The sequence below is a fragment of the Rhinoderma darwinii genome, chromosome 2, assembly GCF_050947455.1.
Source record: "Rhinoderma darwinii isolate aRhiDar2 chromosome 2, aRhiDar2.hap1, whole genome shotgun sequence".
Taxonomy (NCBI): domain Eukaryota; kingdom Metazoa; phylum Chordata; class Amphibia; order Anura; family Rhinodermatidae; genus Rhinoderma; species Rhinoderma darwinii.
The window spans coordinates 467,835,519-467,849,573 of NC_134688.1; the positions used below are offsets into that span (position 1 = coordinate 467,835,519).

At 45.3% G+C, this 14,055-nt stretch overlaps 1 protein-coding gene across 1 annotated transcript in view; it reads right to left on the reverse strand.

Moving 5' to 3' along the window:
• Positions 1 to 9,111: 9,111 nt before the first annotated feature.
• The window catches only part of RIPK4 (receptor interacting serine/threonine kinase 4), a 30,976-nt gene continuing 26,032 nt past the window's right edge, over positions 9,112 to 14,055 (reverse strand). Inside the window, exons 7-8 of the mRNA XM_075850999.1 lie at positions 12,128 to 12,380; positions 9,112 to 11,435 (exon numbers count right to left, since the gene is read on the reverse strand). Of these exons, the coding sequence (XP_075707114.1) occupies positions 10,504 to 11,435; positions 12,128 to 12,380 (1,185 nt within the window). The 3' untranslated portion in view covers positions 9,112 to 10,503. The remainder of the gene's footprint in view (positions 11,436 to 12,127; positions 12,381 to 14,055) is intronic.

Consider the following 14,055-nt stretch of genomic DNA (forward strand, 5'->3'; position numbering starts at 1 on the left):
GTGATACCAAATATGTGTACTTTTTTTAAACGTGTTCATTTTTTTTCTATAATAAAAGTCTTATTATAGGAAAAAAAGCATTTTGTGTTTATAGAACTTATAACGCATTTTTACACCTTTTTTTTAAAAAACATTTATTACTTCATTTTACTTGTCCCACTAGGGGACACTTAGACTTGCAGCTTTGATCGCTGCTAGAGTACATTACACTACACACGTAGTGTAATGTATTCTAACTGTCATTGTGACGTAACTTTCACTCTGACAGGAAGCCTCGGAGGACCGGCCAGAGGCTGCTCCTCCGAGGCTTCCGTACATGGCAACCCGGAGGTCATTATCTGACCTCCGATTGCCGTGACAAGCATCGGTAGCCCCCGCGATCACTTCGTGGGGGCTGCCGATGTGCTTCAAACCACTTAAATGCGGCGACGGCAATCCGTCGCCGCACTTAAGGGGTTAATTGCCGAAAGCAGCGGCGATGGTCCGCTGTCCAGCGAGACTGATGTGACAGCTGTCTAGGACAGCTGTCAGCGCGCGCCTGTCACTCTGTGTTTACACAGAGTGACAGTTTGAAATACTGACGAAAATGAACGTCCTGGTGCGGGAACTAGCAGCCGACCAGGACGTGCATTTTCGTCATTGGTCGTGAAAGGGTTAATAACACACTCAGGGCGGATTCAGACGAATGTGAGCGTTTTGCGCGCGCAAAAAACGCTGCGTTTTGCGCACGCACAAGGCTCTTGCCAGCTCCGTGTGTCAGCCCCGTATGATGCGCGGCTGCGTAATTTTCGCGCAGCCGCCATCATTATGACACTCCTTTTGGATGTTTGTAAAGAGAAAAGCACGTGGTGCTTTTCAATTTACATTCATGCTTTTACTGCTGTTGCGCGAATAACGCGCGTCACACGGAAGTGCTTCCGTGTGACGTGCGTGGTTTTCACGCACCCATTGACTTCAATGGGTGCGTGATGTGCGAAAAACGCCTAAATATAGAACATGTCGTGAGTTTTACGCAGCGGACTCACTCTGCGCAAAACTCACGGACTGTCTGCACTGCCCCATAGACTTGCATAGGTCCGTGCGACCCGCGTGAAAACCACGTGGGCTGCACGGACGCAAATCACGTTTGTGTGAATCCCCCCTAAAAGCAAATTTATATATAAAAAAAAAAATTCTGCGACACCTGTCCTTTAATCAGCACAAACTCAATATATAAAGGCTTATTGGGGGGAGGGGGGGGGGGGGGATACGGTTTATATATTCCAGGTATTTTCCGGATGTCTTACATTTACCGGTCCACGGCAGCAACGAAGGATTAATAATGAATTGACGTCCAGGGACATGTTGTGTAAGAACATAAGAGACGCTTTATTACTCATCACATTAGGATCTCTGGTGTCGCGTACACGTAATTAAACATTTAACGTTAGGATTCCGGCAATAAGCGGCACATTGTGGCACGGACTTCCCTTGCCGGTAATGTACGTCGTCACCTCTGTAATTGCGCTATTTATATCCTTCGCCTCAAATAGTTCCATGAAGATCATATGAGAGATATTTATTTTTGTAAACGTTACATAAACCACAAAAACTAGGCCAGCGCTAGATGGTGATTTTGGCACTGTGACGTGTGACATTATCAAGGCTGCCTAAGGCTATGTTCACACGGAGTATTTTGCCGAGTTTTTGGACGCGGAAACCGCGTCGCAAAACTCAGCAAAAACGGCCCGAAAACGCCTCCCATTGATTTCAATGGGAGGCGTTTACGCCTCTGACCTCCCATTGACTTCAATGGGAGGCAGAGAAAGCGTATTTCGCGCTGTTTTATGCCCGCGGCGCTCAATGGCCACGGGCGAAAAACGGAGCGAAAAACTCCGCGAAAATAGGCGTGCAGGGAGAGGAATATCTGCCTCAAACTTCCAAACGGAATTTTGAGGCAGATATTCCTCCTGCAAAATACACCGTGTGAACATAGCCTTATATGGCCACTAACTTTTCAACAAACTTTGCCTTAGTACAAGCGAATATAAGAAACTTTGTAAAACATATAATTAAGGAAAAATGTGTATTCCTCCACTTATCAGGTTCCTTTCCTCCTCTCCTAACTGTTCACTCACTCTGAATTTAGTGCTTTTTACATCTCCTCGAGACAAGATGGACTAAAAGCTCATTAAGGGATCAGGTAACAGCTGCCCATAGAAGTCTATGGAGAGGGAAGGGGCAGGATTAGCGCAGAGAGAGAGAGTCAGAGAGACACAGAGATGCTGCAGCGGCTTCTAGTAAGTGTTATGTCTCTTGTCCAGTGCTGGATTCACAGCTACACTGCTCATTACTGCAGTATAATCTCCTCCATGCTGCTGCTGCTTCTGTTTATATGACAGATAAAGGTAGGTGAGCAGAATGTTCTCTTCTCTGTGTACAGTGAATAGAAGAGATGATAGCAGTTAGGCGGAGTTCATAGAATACTGAGAATTAAAAAGAGCCTGCAGAGGGGAAAACTGCTAAAAAAAATAAATAATAAATGCAGAAAATAAGTCATATAATGGCCAGAAATAGTGTTATCCCTTATATGCACACATATGCCTTATTCTGAAAGTTAGGCAGGCTTTAAACTCAGGGGTGCACTAAGGGGGTGGGGGTTTCCTAATACCTGGAAACCCTCTTTTGAGTTGTTCATGAGAAGCTTTCCGCCACCACTAGAGGGAGCTTACTGCATACTGTTTTTTATTGTGTTCAATGGGAGCTGTATAATTAGTACAAGATAGTAATATGTAACTCAGGATCACTACAGGATAAATAATGTAATGTACGTACACAGTGACTCCACTAGCAGAAAAGGGAGTACAGCTCTGGAGTATAATACAGGATGTAACGCAGTGCAGGATAAGTAATGTAATATATGTGCACAGTGACTCCACCAGCAGAATAGGGAGTGCAGCTGTGGAGTATAATACAGGATGTAAGTCAGGATCAGTACAGGATAAGTAATGTAATGCATGTACACAGTGACTTCACCAGCAGAATATTGAGTGCAGCTCTGGAGTATAATACAGGCTGTAAATCAGGATCAGTACAGGATAAGTAATGTAATGTAATGTATGTACACAGTGACTCCACCAGCAGAATAGTGAGTGCAGCTCTGGAGTGTAATACAGGATGTAACTCAGGATAAGTAATGTAATGTATGTACACAGTGACTCCACCAGCAGAATAGTGAGTGCAGCTCTGGAGTATAATACAGGATGTAAATCAGGATCAGTACAGGATAAGTAATGTAATGTATGTACACAGTGACTCCACCAGCAGAACAGTGAGTGCAGCTCTGGAGTGTAATACAGGATGTAACTCAGGATCAGTACAGGATAAGTAATGTAATGTATGTACACAGTGACTCCACCAGCTGAATAGTGAGTGCAGCTCTGGAGTATAATACAGGATATAACTCAGGATCAGTACAGGATAAGTAATGTAATGTATGTACACAGTGACTCCACCAGCAGAATAGTGAGTGCAGCTCTGGAGTATAATACAGTATGTAAGTCAGGATCAGTACAGGATAAGTAATGTAATGCAATTACAAAGTGACTTAACTTTTTATGTAGATTATTTCTATATGTAACCAGTTCAAAAGGTGGACACACACTTGAACCAATATAATGTTATTTTTTTGGTAAGGCTTAGTGAGTCATAGTCGAACTTGAACCCATTATAACTGGTAATTAGTCAATATCAAATGATCCACATTAAAGGGTTGATAGTGTCTGAACATACGGCCTGGGAGCCCTGGGGCCAGTATGTAATAATTACAGCTTAGAGGAGCGGTTGCTGCAATGTAAACATTATGAGACTGCTTAATCATCATTACAGGCAGAGCTGGATATGACGTCACCGGTGAATGACAGAGGAGACACATTGGGACGCCATTACTGAGACAAAGGGTCCCCAAATGTTACCATTCTCCATAGCAATAAATGAGAGCACTTGGCTATTTAACTATCCAGAAGGGAATGGGAACTTAGAGCCCCTCATTTTTAGCAATGAAGGGTGTACAAAAAATAAAGGGAGACCATACATCTGCTATGTGGCCTTAGAGAGGGGGGCCCAGTCCTGGTCAGTCCCATCCTCTTAGCTATTGATTGGCAAGAACCTGTGTAGAACTTCTCTCTCCAGAGGAACTGAATTATTACCAGACATTGGGGAAATGGCCCAAGGGTCCTAAAAAGGGGGAAATAAACTCCAGACTCTTCTGTTCTAGGTGGCAAAATCAAGCACCTTAAGGGTTGTCTGTTTTGATCCCTTTCTGCTGTATAAACTACTGTAGATATTAGACCGTCACCAATCATACAAAGGGCTTACGTACCAAAGAGGCTGACCATGCAGCTGCATGGAGTTGCCCAGAGAGAGGGGGCCCATTCCAGGTTGGTCAGAGGCATCGCTTGCGCCGGGCATCTGGGGTGCATGTCCTGGACTTTTGGCCCAGACCCCTGGGTGACCACCACATTTAAATGTATGCATGTGCTCGGGACACGGATACAGTTCAATGCTATGGCGGAGCAGGGAACCATCGACTTCCTACCCCACCATTCACTCAAGCCACAGGGCACTTTAAGTATTTGGTTTACTGGATACAGGGCCGGTGCAGGCAGTGTGATGGCGTCAATACATCGCACCGCCTGAATCGGAATTATAGCTAAAATGCTAATTGAATGGGATTAGAACCGCTCTGCTCAACGTGTGAACGGGTTTAGGTGAGTATTAGGTAGTATTAAATTTTTTTTGGAGGCACAAATGTTATGGGGAGGCACAGAGGGAAAATATGACTGGGGGCACTATTACAGAGGGGGCCACAAAACTTATTGGGGGCACAGAGGGTTCACTAAACTTAGTTAAGGCATAGAAAAGCAACTAAACTTAGTGGGAGCACAGAAGAGACACTAAACTAAGTAGGGGCACAAAGGGGCCACTAAATTTAGTGGGGATCATCCATGCATTCATTATGTGGAAGTTAGTGAGAGGAGAGCTACTTCTTACGTGAATTCCTCCACCTCCTCCACTGCGTTGCTGCCCCGGGGAAGGGATGGTGCAAGGTTTTATTTCCATTCTGGAATTCTACTTACTGAAAAGGAGACTTGTCTTGCTTTCTACTGTATCTTAAAGGGGTATTACCACTTGAACTCAATGGGGGCGATTTGGGACGGTTTTTGCCACGGATTATGACGCCGTTTCTATGTCAGAATCAGCGCCACAAAACTGTGTGAACTGACGCTATTGTTCAGACTTTTACAGATGCAGCGATACCAATTATGTTTATATTTTTATAGTTGACTTTTTTTTTATGACCGTTTACTTATTTTTTGAAAAAATTTTACATTTTTTTCTTTAGTCCTCCTAGGGGACTTTATTATGCAATCACTGGGACGGTCATGCTATACACTGAACGTTTCAAAAGATTGCTATGGGGCGAAGTACTTTCCAGTTATGCCCCTGGCAGGCTTTATTTTTGTGTGCAGTGTATACACCGTCGACATCTGGGCCCCCCCATCTCCCACGAAAACTGGATCCCATGATGGCTATTCAACAATCCCATCCAGCTGAGAAGAGGGGGAGATGCATGCGTGTGGCTCTTTTTTTTAATATAAAGTCTAAGGGAGTCGCCGTTTCCATAATTCTCATAGACTTTAGTGGAGAGGACCATACGCATGAACAGCCACCTCTCCTATATGTTATTTCTATAGAAGGTCAGGTGGATTCCGGGTCCCAAACAAGGGGATGGGAGTATCCACCAACCAAAATCCGGCCTTGGTTTAAGAATGATTAAGTCTCACTGCTGAGCGCTCCAAGTGGCAAGTGTTCAATTCCCCTGCAGCACCACCACAGGGGAAATAAAGGATTACACAGTTCTGTGTAATCCACTGTGGATGCGGTGGGTCCTCCAGAGCAAAATTCACTCTTTGTAGCCGCTCTCCCTTCTATATAATATGAGGGCCCTGAACAGGGATTCTCCAGAAACCGTGCCACTCGTTTCCATGGGCTGTGTCTGGTATTGCAGCTCAGCCTCGTGAATGAATACAGACTATATATTGGTCAGTGTCCTTACTAGCTACGTTCTGCATTCTGCAAATAGGGCCCTTTTGTATGAAAACCCCCTTCAAATCTGCCTTGTTATGCAGTTGCACATCCCCTTCGCCTATTTTGCTGAACAAATGGACAGAATTGCCCTTCAGGAGTCTGGAAAAGCTAAAAAAAACAGCTGCATGGAAGAAACTATCTTTAGCGTGTTGTCCTTTAAAAATAAAAAATAAATCACAAGAACACGTCGTGAAGAAATTGTGACTGTTTTTGGACAAACCCTATTTCTTGGGTGGTTACAATCTGCGGCTTGCTCCGACTTGCGTCGTAGCTCTGACTAAACCCATAAAGAACTCTCCCACAGCAGTAATAACCAGGGATATGCCAAGTTCCCGGTCCTGCTGTGATTAACAAGCCATGTACCTACACATATCAAGGCTCCGCTCATTAACATAAGCCCGCCTCCTGTGTATAGCCCCACCTCCCCTGGTAATATGGTACAGGAAGTGGCTGTGCCTGATCATGGAGAACAGAGTGGCTGTCATAGGACAGCTGCTTTGTTTTCACCTGTTCTTGTGATTACCTAATGCAACGGGTACCAGGGACATACTGGCCAGAAACCACTGGACACCAGAGACCTGGGGCATATAAACTACTGAATATCAGGGACTTTAAGCACAAAAACAATGGAAATATACTAGAGGATTCGTCACCGTGCTGAAAATACTACCAAGAAACCAAGAGGGAGTCTCACTCCGGGACTTAGCTAGGGGGGACTACTGGGGCACTTGCCTCGGGCGCAGAATGTGGAGGTGGAACACCTGGAGCTCCATATTAAAACAAAATTGATGATATATAAATATCATCTGTGATCAATTGGATTAAACAAATTCATAACGGCCTGTATATTTGCCCTCGTCGCTCTCGACTCTTCAGATCAGGACGCCATTTCACCGGGTCCTGGCGCCATCCTTAAGCTTTGGTGGTATAGTGGTAAACATAGCTCCCATCCAAGCCATTGACCTGGGTTCACACTAGAGTACGACTTCTACTTACTAGTCATTTATTTTTTATTTTTGGCGCAATGATCTGGATTTGCCCCGATGCCCCGGCAGTTATCAGCTCCGCTTCTATAAATACTTGGCCTTTGCGCAATCCTCTTTTCCAGCAGGACAACAACACCTAGTATGGGGAAACACGTGAGGAGCCAGCACTGACTTGCAGTGACTTGTATAAGCGCCATATAAATGAGTTCTCAGCAGACAAGCAGCGACACCTCCCTGTATAAATATCTCCAGAATAGCTCTCCGCTCCGTAATCCTGTACAGAGGATTTATGGCTGCACAGTACGATCGCCTGCAGACATCAGGAGTTCATCTTTTATGGCAGAGCTCACGTGGTAAGTGAGAGGGGACAGCGCCAGGTTCGGCCCATACAGAGCAGGAGGGAAATTATGCGCCATATTGCTTACCCTCCTTAGTTGCGGAAAATGCGCAGCAAATACAGATAAAACAAATCTCATCCACACGCTGCGTAAATACGGAGTGGAAAAAAAGCTCTGAAATTGACCTGCGGTGCAGAGTTTTTTTCCGCAGCATGTCAATTGTATTTGCATAAACGCTGAATTTCAAAAGAAATGCTTGAATTCAATGGGGAGATAAATCCCGCAACAAATAGTAGTTGTTGCGTTTTTTGTGGCGGGTTCGCGATCCTAGAGCAAAAAAAAAGCAAGTCAGAAAAAAAAAAAAAAAAAAAAGCCGATACTTTTCTTCCTTCCTCCAGCGCGGCCTTCTGGGATGAAGTTCCATGCCATGTGACCGCTGCAGCCAATCACAGCGTATCCATCCCGTGTGAACCCAGCCTAAGGCAGGATTCACACCACGTATTTGTTGCAGATTTTTTTGGGGAAGGAGAAGTTTTTCCTTTATATTTCCCATTCATTTTGAAATCACTTGTTGAAATCTGCAACAAATACGCAATGTGTGAATCCAGCCACTTGGTAGGTGGGGGGGGGGCACTATTCAAGTTTTTGTATTAGGGCCTAGGTGCTTCAAATTACCCCTTTGAGGAGGACTCATATACCTATTCACTTCCACAATTGATGAGAATTTGGACCCGGAATTCAACCCAAGGGCTTAATCTAGGTCTGTGGACCTTACAGTAGAATAAAGGACATTTTGGATCCACGGTAGTAAAATAGTTTATTTGTAAAAATGACTATAATACAATACAGAAAACGTGAGAAAATCCACAAGTGTACTAAAACATACACAATAAGGTTCTGTCATAGAAAGAGTTACATACAGGTTACAAGCCAATGACGGATTAAACATGATATACACAGTATAAAATACAGTCCTATATACAAAAAGGTAAAAAAACACAACATATGAGGTGCAAGGAAATCAAATCTTATATAGATTTGCAATAGCAAACAGACACGTGTTCTCCCAAATCAGCTGCGATGTATGAGACATAGTCCTAGGCGAGGCCGAAATCTATAATTTGGTAAAAGGGTGTTAACCGGCAAAGCAGAGCAGGCTGCCCATCGGCATCCTTTAACTATTGCTGTACCAGGTAAGTGAGCTGGCAGGGGCGTTACTACCAGGGCAGCAGACATAGTAGCTGCTATGGGGCCCGGTAGCGGATGTCCACCTTCTCAGTCCCAGAAGTAGTGAGGGGCAATGGACTGATATGGGTAGGTGACCATCAACTAGAGACAAGATGTGAGACTTGGTGAAGGGGCAAATGAGGCAAGGGCCGGGGAGATAGTAGTAATAACATTATTATAATAATAAATGCAGGGTAAATCACTAGTCACATGGCCTAGGACCTAGTTAAAGGGATATATGGGGTCCATTAAAATTTTTGGTATGGGCCCATGATGGGAGACAAATATACTACTGTACCCACCACCCTACATAGCAAAGCCTAAACCGTGCAATCTATTGTTTTCACCACGTATTAATAGTGGGGTTAATGGAAATTCTAGAGAAAAAAAAAATTGTCGACTATAAAAAGTGATATTATGCCCCCCCCCCCCCCCCATATAAACTTACAAAAAGGTCTAGAAAAACCAGTCTGAAATCAAAGCTACCTTGGCGATTCCATAGTATTCAGGTTGCACCCATAGACCATATGTACAGAAAAACATTGTTGGTTGCCTCATTAATCCAGACGCAGATTGATGGGATTACTAACTATTGTTTTGGGGCATTTCCTCCCTCAACCCACCTTGGGTGCCATCACCTATGTAGCCATGTCAGAGCAGGGCTTTACAAATATGTGTAGGGACCAAATGCGATATTTAGCATGTCTAATACAATGGTCTACCCCTAACTCCTAGACTAAGAAGTGTATTGGCATATACAACCCAACCCAAAAACACATTGAACACCTCCAGTGCACATCTCAAAAATGGTTGTTGAAAAGATAACAGCTATGCCATGCTAACCTCATGGATTGGAATTAGCCATTTACCCACATTCAGACACAGGAACATTGACACAAGTAACGTAGGTCATCGTACGCAGGTAGGTGACTTCTGACTCTCGACCGATTACTCAAGGACTCCAAAAAGGGGTCATTGGCCATACAAGCATGCATATTTGTCTTTTTGTTTTTACTTTTCCATATATCACATTTGTCGGAGGGACATGGACCACACCAAGGAGTAGTCCAGTAATGTCTCACGGTTGAAGCCTGAAGGTCTTCGTAATCCAGTAATAACTGAACAATGCAGAAATGTTTCAAAGAAGCAAAAATCTGCCTAAAAAAACAGGACATTGTAATTATCAAGGCACATAGTGAATTAGGGGACGACGGTTATGATTGATCAAGTTTATTTTTTCATTCGGATATCCTTGTGGTCAAACAGAATGACCAATTTTTAGGTAGCACTGTGAAGACTTTTTGAACTCCATGCGTGTAGAGAATAAAAACACAAAATGATCAATCTTAAAAAGAGATTGTCCAGTTTAGAAAACCCATGTTCATACACCCGATTAGAGAATTCTGATATAATACAGAGGGGTCCCATGTATAGGATCCTCATCTCTTGACCAGAATGGAGAGCGGTCACAAAGAGCATCTCTCACTCTGGAGGACCTGTCCTGTATTACCGAGATAACCCATTGATATGAATGGCCACAGTGTAATGTTTAATTTCCCCTGTGGTGGCGCTGCAGGGAAATTGAACATTTATTGCTAGATTTCCCCACAGCTTACAGCTGATCGCTGGGGATCCCAGTGATCAGCTTATTGTCAACTGACCCTTCTAACAAGAAGGGATTGTCCTACCCCTTTAATTTGATTTTGCCTTGGATTCCAGATAAAAAATATTTAGCAACATCTATCATTGAAAGTTTCTGGAGAAGAGAAATGATCATCATGTTACAGGACCTGAGGGATGTTCTACAACCCGACCTCCTCATGTCATACATTTTCCACAAATAGAACGGATTCCTCACTAGTAAGGTCTGCTCTTGCATCCATGAGAAGCTTAACAGCAGAATAATGCCGGTAATGGATGGCCAGATCTAGGGCGGTGTAGCCCTCAGCTGTAGAAGAACTCAGGTTGGCACCATGGTGGATGAGGAGTCGAGCCGTGCTGGTGTGACCTGTCTCAGCAGCAATGTGTAGAGGTGTCTTCAACTGCATGTTGGGAATGTTGACATCACAACTAAGTTCCACCAGGATCCGAGCCACTCGGTAATGTCCTCGTTGCGCCGCTAGATGCAATGGCGATCTTCCATCGGATGTCTGGCAGTTCAGATTGGCCTTACACTGCTTTGCAAGAAGCTTCACAATATTTAAATGTCCCTGCCAAGAAGCATAATGTAAGGACACCCAGTTCTCCAGTCCTTGAACATTAATGTCCGCACCTCGTCGGAGGAAAAGTCGGACAATACTCTCTTGACCATGCTGGCATGCAACATGAAGAGGTGTTCGGCCTTTACTGTCAACCTCACTCAATGAGGCGTTCTTCTCCAAGAGAAGACGAGTTATAACCTCATCTCCATTTTGTGCAGCAAAGTGAAGTGCTGTGAAGTGATCTTCATCCTTGGCGTTGATGTTGATCTTCTTCGAAAGGAGTAGTTCCACAATGCCTTTCCGTTTCTTTTCAGCAGCAATGTGGAGTGGTGTGGAACCCTTCAAATTGGTCATGTTGGGACTAGCATTGTAGAGAAGAAGCATCTTGGCACACTCCTCCTGCCCAGCCTCTACAGCCAAGTGAAGGAGGCTGGACCTCCCTTCCAAAACTAACTCAACATCTTGAGGCTGGAGAATCTTCAGAAGCTTGGCATTATCTCCAGTCACAATGGCATCAATCAATTTCTTTTTCTGGATCTCTGTGGTACTAAGGTCTGCATTTGTAGAAAAGAAAAAAAGTATTCCATCAGATTTGATCCTTATAAAATAGAAATACAAAATTGCAGGGCACTCATAAGAAGTTTTTTTTTTACTTATTAGGGAATTCTGAGAAAATAGAGGAAAGTCCACATTCAGGTTCCTCCTCTATTAGCCAGAACAGAGAGTGCCTACATCAATGTATTACACAGACAGTCCATTGTTTTCAATAAGCACTGTGTAATGCTTCATTTCCCCTGTGGTGGCGCTGCAGAAGAATTAAACACTCGCTCTCAGGTTCCTCTGCAGAATAGAGCGGATCCCGCAGGGCCCCAGCAGAAAAACCCTGTGATCAGAGGAACCCTTCTAACTAAGAGATATTGTCCAAAGTGGAAAACCCCTTTAACAATGAGACCACCCTGGCGATCAACTGATCTCTGCGGGTTTGGCGTCTATAACCCATGCCGCTCAGTGGGAATGTCCTAAAACATGGCACCATTTAAATAAATGGGTGACTATGTAATACATGGTCTCGTTGAGTCCACCGGAGGGGGAAGCCACTTTTTAGGGAGGCCCTCTACTATGGCACATAGAGCGGGCATATGGAAAGGGGTTTTCCTGGTGGAGCCACCCCTTTAACATGAACAACTTTTTCACTGTCATCACTACTTGGAAGTTCATTTTATGTCCTAATACTTAAGCAACCTACCTTCTACCGAGCCATCTTTTTCAAAGGATAAGTTGAGGGAGCCTCTGGATGAGAAAGCAGAGTCAACAGAGGAGATTCCAGAGAGACGCTTATCACTCGGTGCCAGCTCCGGCTCGGAAGCACTATGACAAAAGCTCTCTGGCCCTTCCATAGTTTGTGAAATCCCAGAATCCAGTTGGGAGAGAAGCTCGGAGAGACTGTAGTCCTTATCATACATTGGATATCCTTTTTGTTCTGACTGGTTGGACAAATCCTTAAAAGTAAAACAAAAAAGTAATAAGTAATGATGACTCCGTATTATAAAAGAGAAATCAAGGTGGATAATAGAGCAAGGAGATAGCTTACAAATGTGTAAGTTTAGGACTGACCCTACATATAGAGTGTCAGCTCTTATGGGCAGGGACCTCTCTCCTGTAGAGTGTCAGCTCTTATGGGCAGGGACCTCTCTCCTGTAGAGTGTCAGCTCTTATGGGCAGGGACCTCTCTCCTGTAGAGTGTCAGCTCTTATGGGCAGGGACCTCTCTCCTGTAGAGTGTCAGCTCTTATGGGCAGGGACCTCTCTCCTGTAGAGTGTCAGCTCTTATGGGCAGGGACCTCTCTCCTGTAGAGTGTCAGCTCTTATGGGCAGGGACCTCTCTCCTGTAGAGTGTCAGCTCTTATGGGCAGGGACCTCTCTCCTGTAGAGTGTCAGCTCTTATGGGCAGGGACCTCTCTCCTGTAGAGTGTCAGCTCTTATGGGCAGGGACCTCTCTCCTGTAGAGTGTCAGCTCTTATGGGCAGGGACCTCTCTCCTGTAGAGTGTCAGCTCTTATGGGCAGGGACCTCTCTCCTGTAGAGTGTCAGCTCTTATGGGCAGGGACCTCTCTCCTGTAGAGTGTCAGCTCTTATGGGCAGGGACCTCTCTCCTGTAGAGTGTCAGCTCTTATGGGCAGGGACCTCTCTCCTGTAGCGTGTCAGCTCTTATGGGCAGGGACCTCTCTCCTGTAGAGGGTCAGCTCTTATGGGCAGGGACCTCTCTCCTGTAGAGTGTCAGCTCTTATGGGCAGGGACCTCTCTCCTGTAGAGTGTCAGCTCTTATGGGCAGGGACCTCTCTCCTGTAGAGTGTCAGCTCTTATGGGCAGGGACCTCTCTCCTGTAGAGTGTCAGCTCTTATGGGCAGGGACCTCTCTCCTGTAGAGTGTCAGCTCTTATGGGCAGGGACCTCTCTCCTGTAGAGTGTCAGCTCTTATGGGCAGGGACCTCTCTCCTGTAGAGTGTCAGCTCTTATGGGCAGGGACCTCTCTCCTGTAGAGTGTCAGCTCTTATGGGCAGGGACCTCTCTCCTGTAGAGTGTCAGCTCTTATGGGCAGGGACCTCTCTCCTGTAGAGTGTCAGCTCTTATGGGCAGGGACCTCTCTCCTGTAGAGTGTCAGCTCTTATGGGCAGGGACCTCTCTCCTGTAGAGTGTCAGCTCTTATGGGCAGGGACCTCTCTCCTGTAGAGTGTCAGCTCTTATGGGCAGGGACCTCTCTCCTGTAGAGTGTCAGCTCTTATGGGCAGGGACCTCTCTCCTGTAGAGTGTCAGCTCTTATGGGCAGGGACCTCTCTCCTGTAGAGTGTCAGCTCTTATGGGCAGGGACCTCTCTCCTGTAGAGTGTCAGCTCTTATGGGCAGGGACCTCTCTCCTGTAGAGTGTCAGCTCTTATGGGCAGGGACCTCTCTCCTGTAGAGTGTCAGCTCTTATGGGCAGGGACCTCTCTCCTGTAGAGTGTCAGCTCTTATGGGCAGGGACCTCTCTCCTGTAGAGTGTCAGCTCTTATGGGCAGGGACCTCTCTCCTGTAGAGTGTCAGCTCTTATGGGCAGGGACCTCTCTCCTGTAGAGTGTCAGCTCTTATGGGCAGGGACCTCTCTCCTGTAGAGTGTCAGCTCTTATGGGCAGGGACCTCT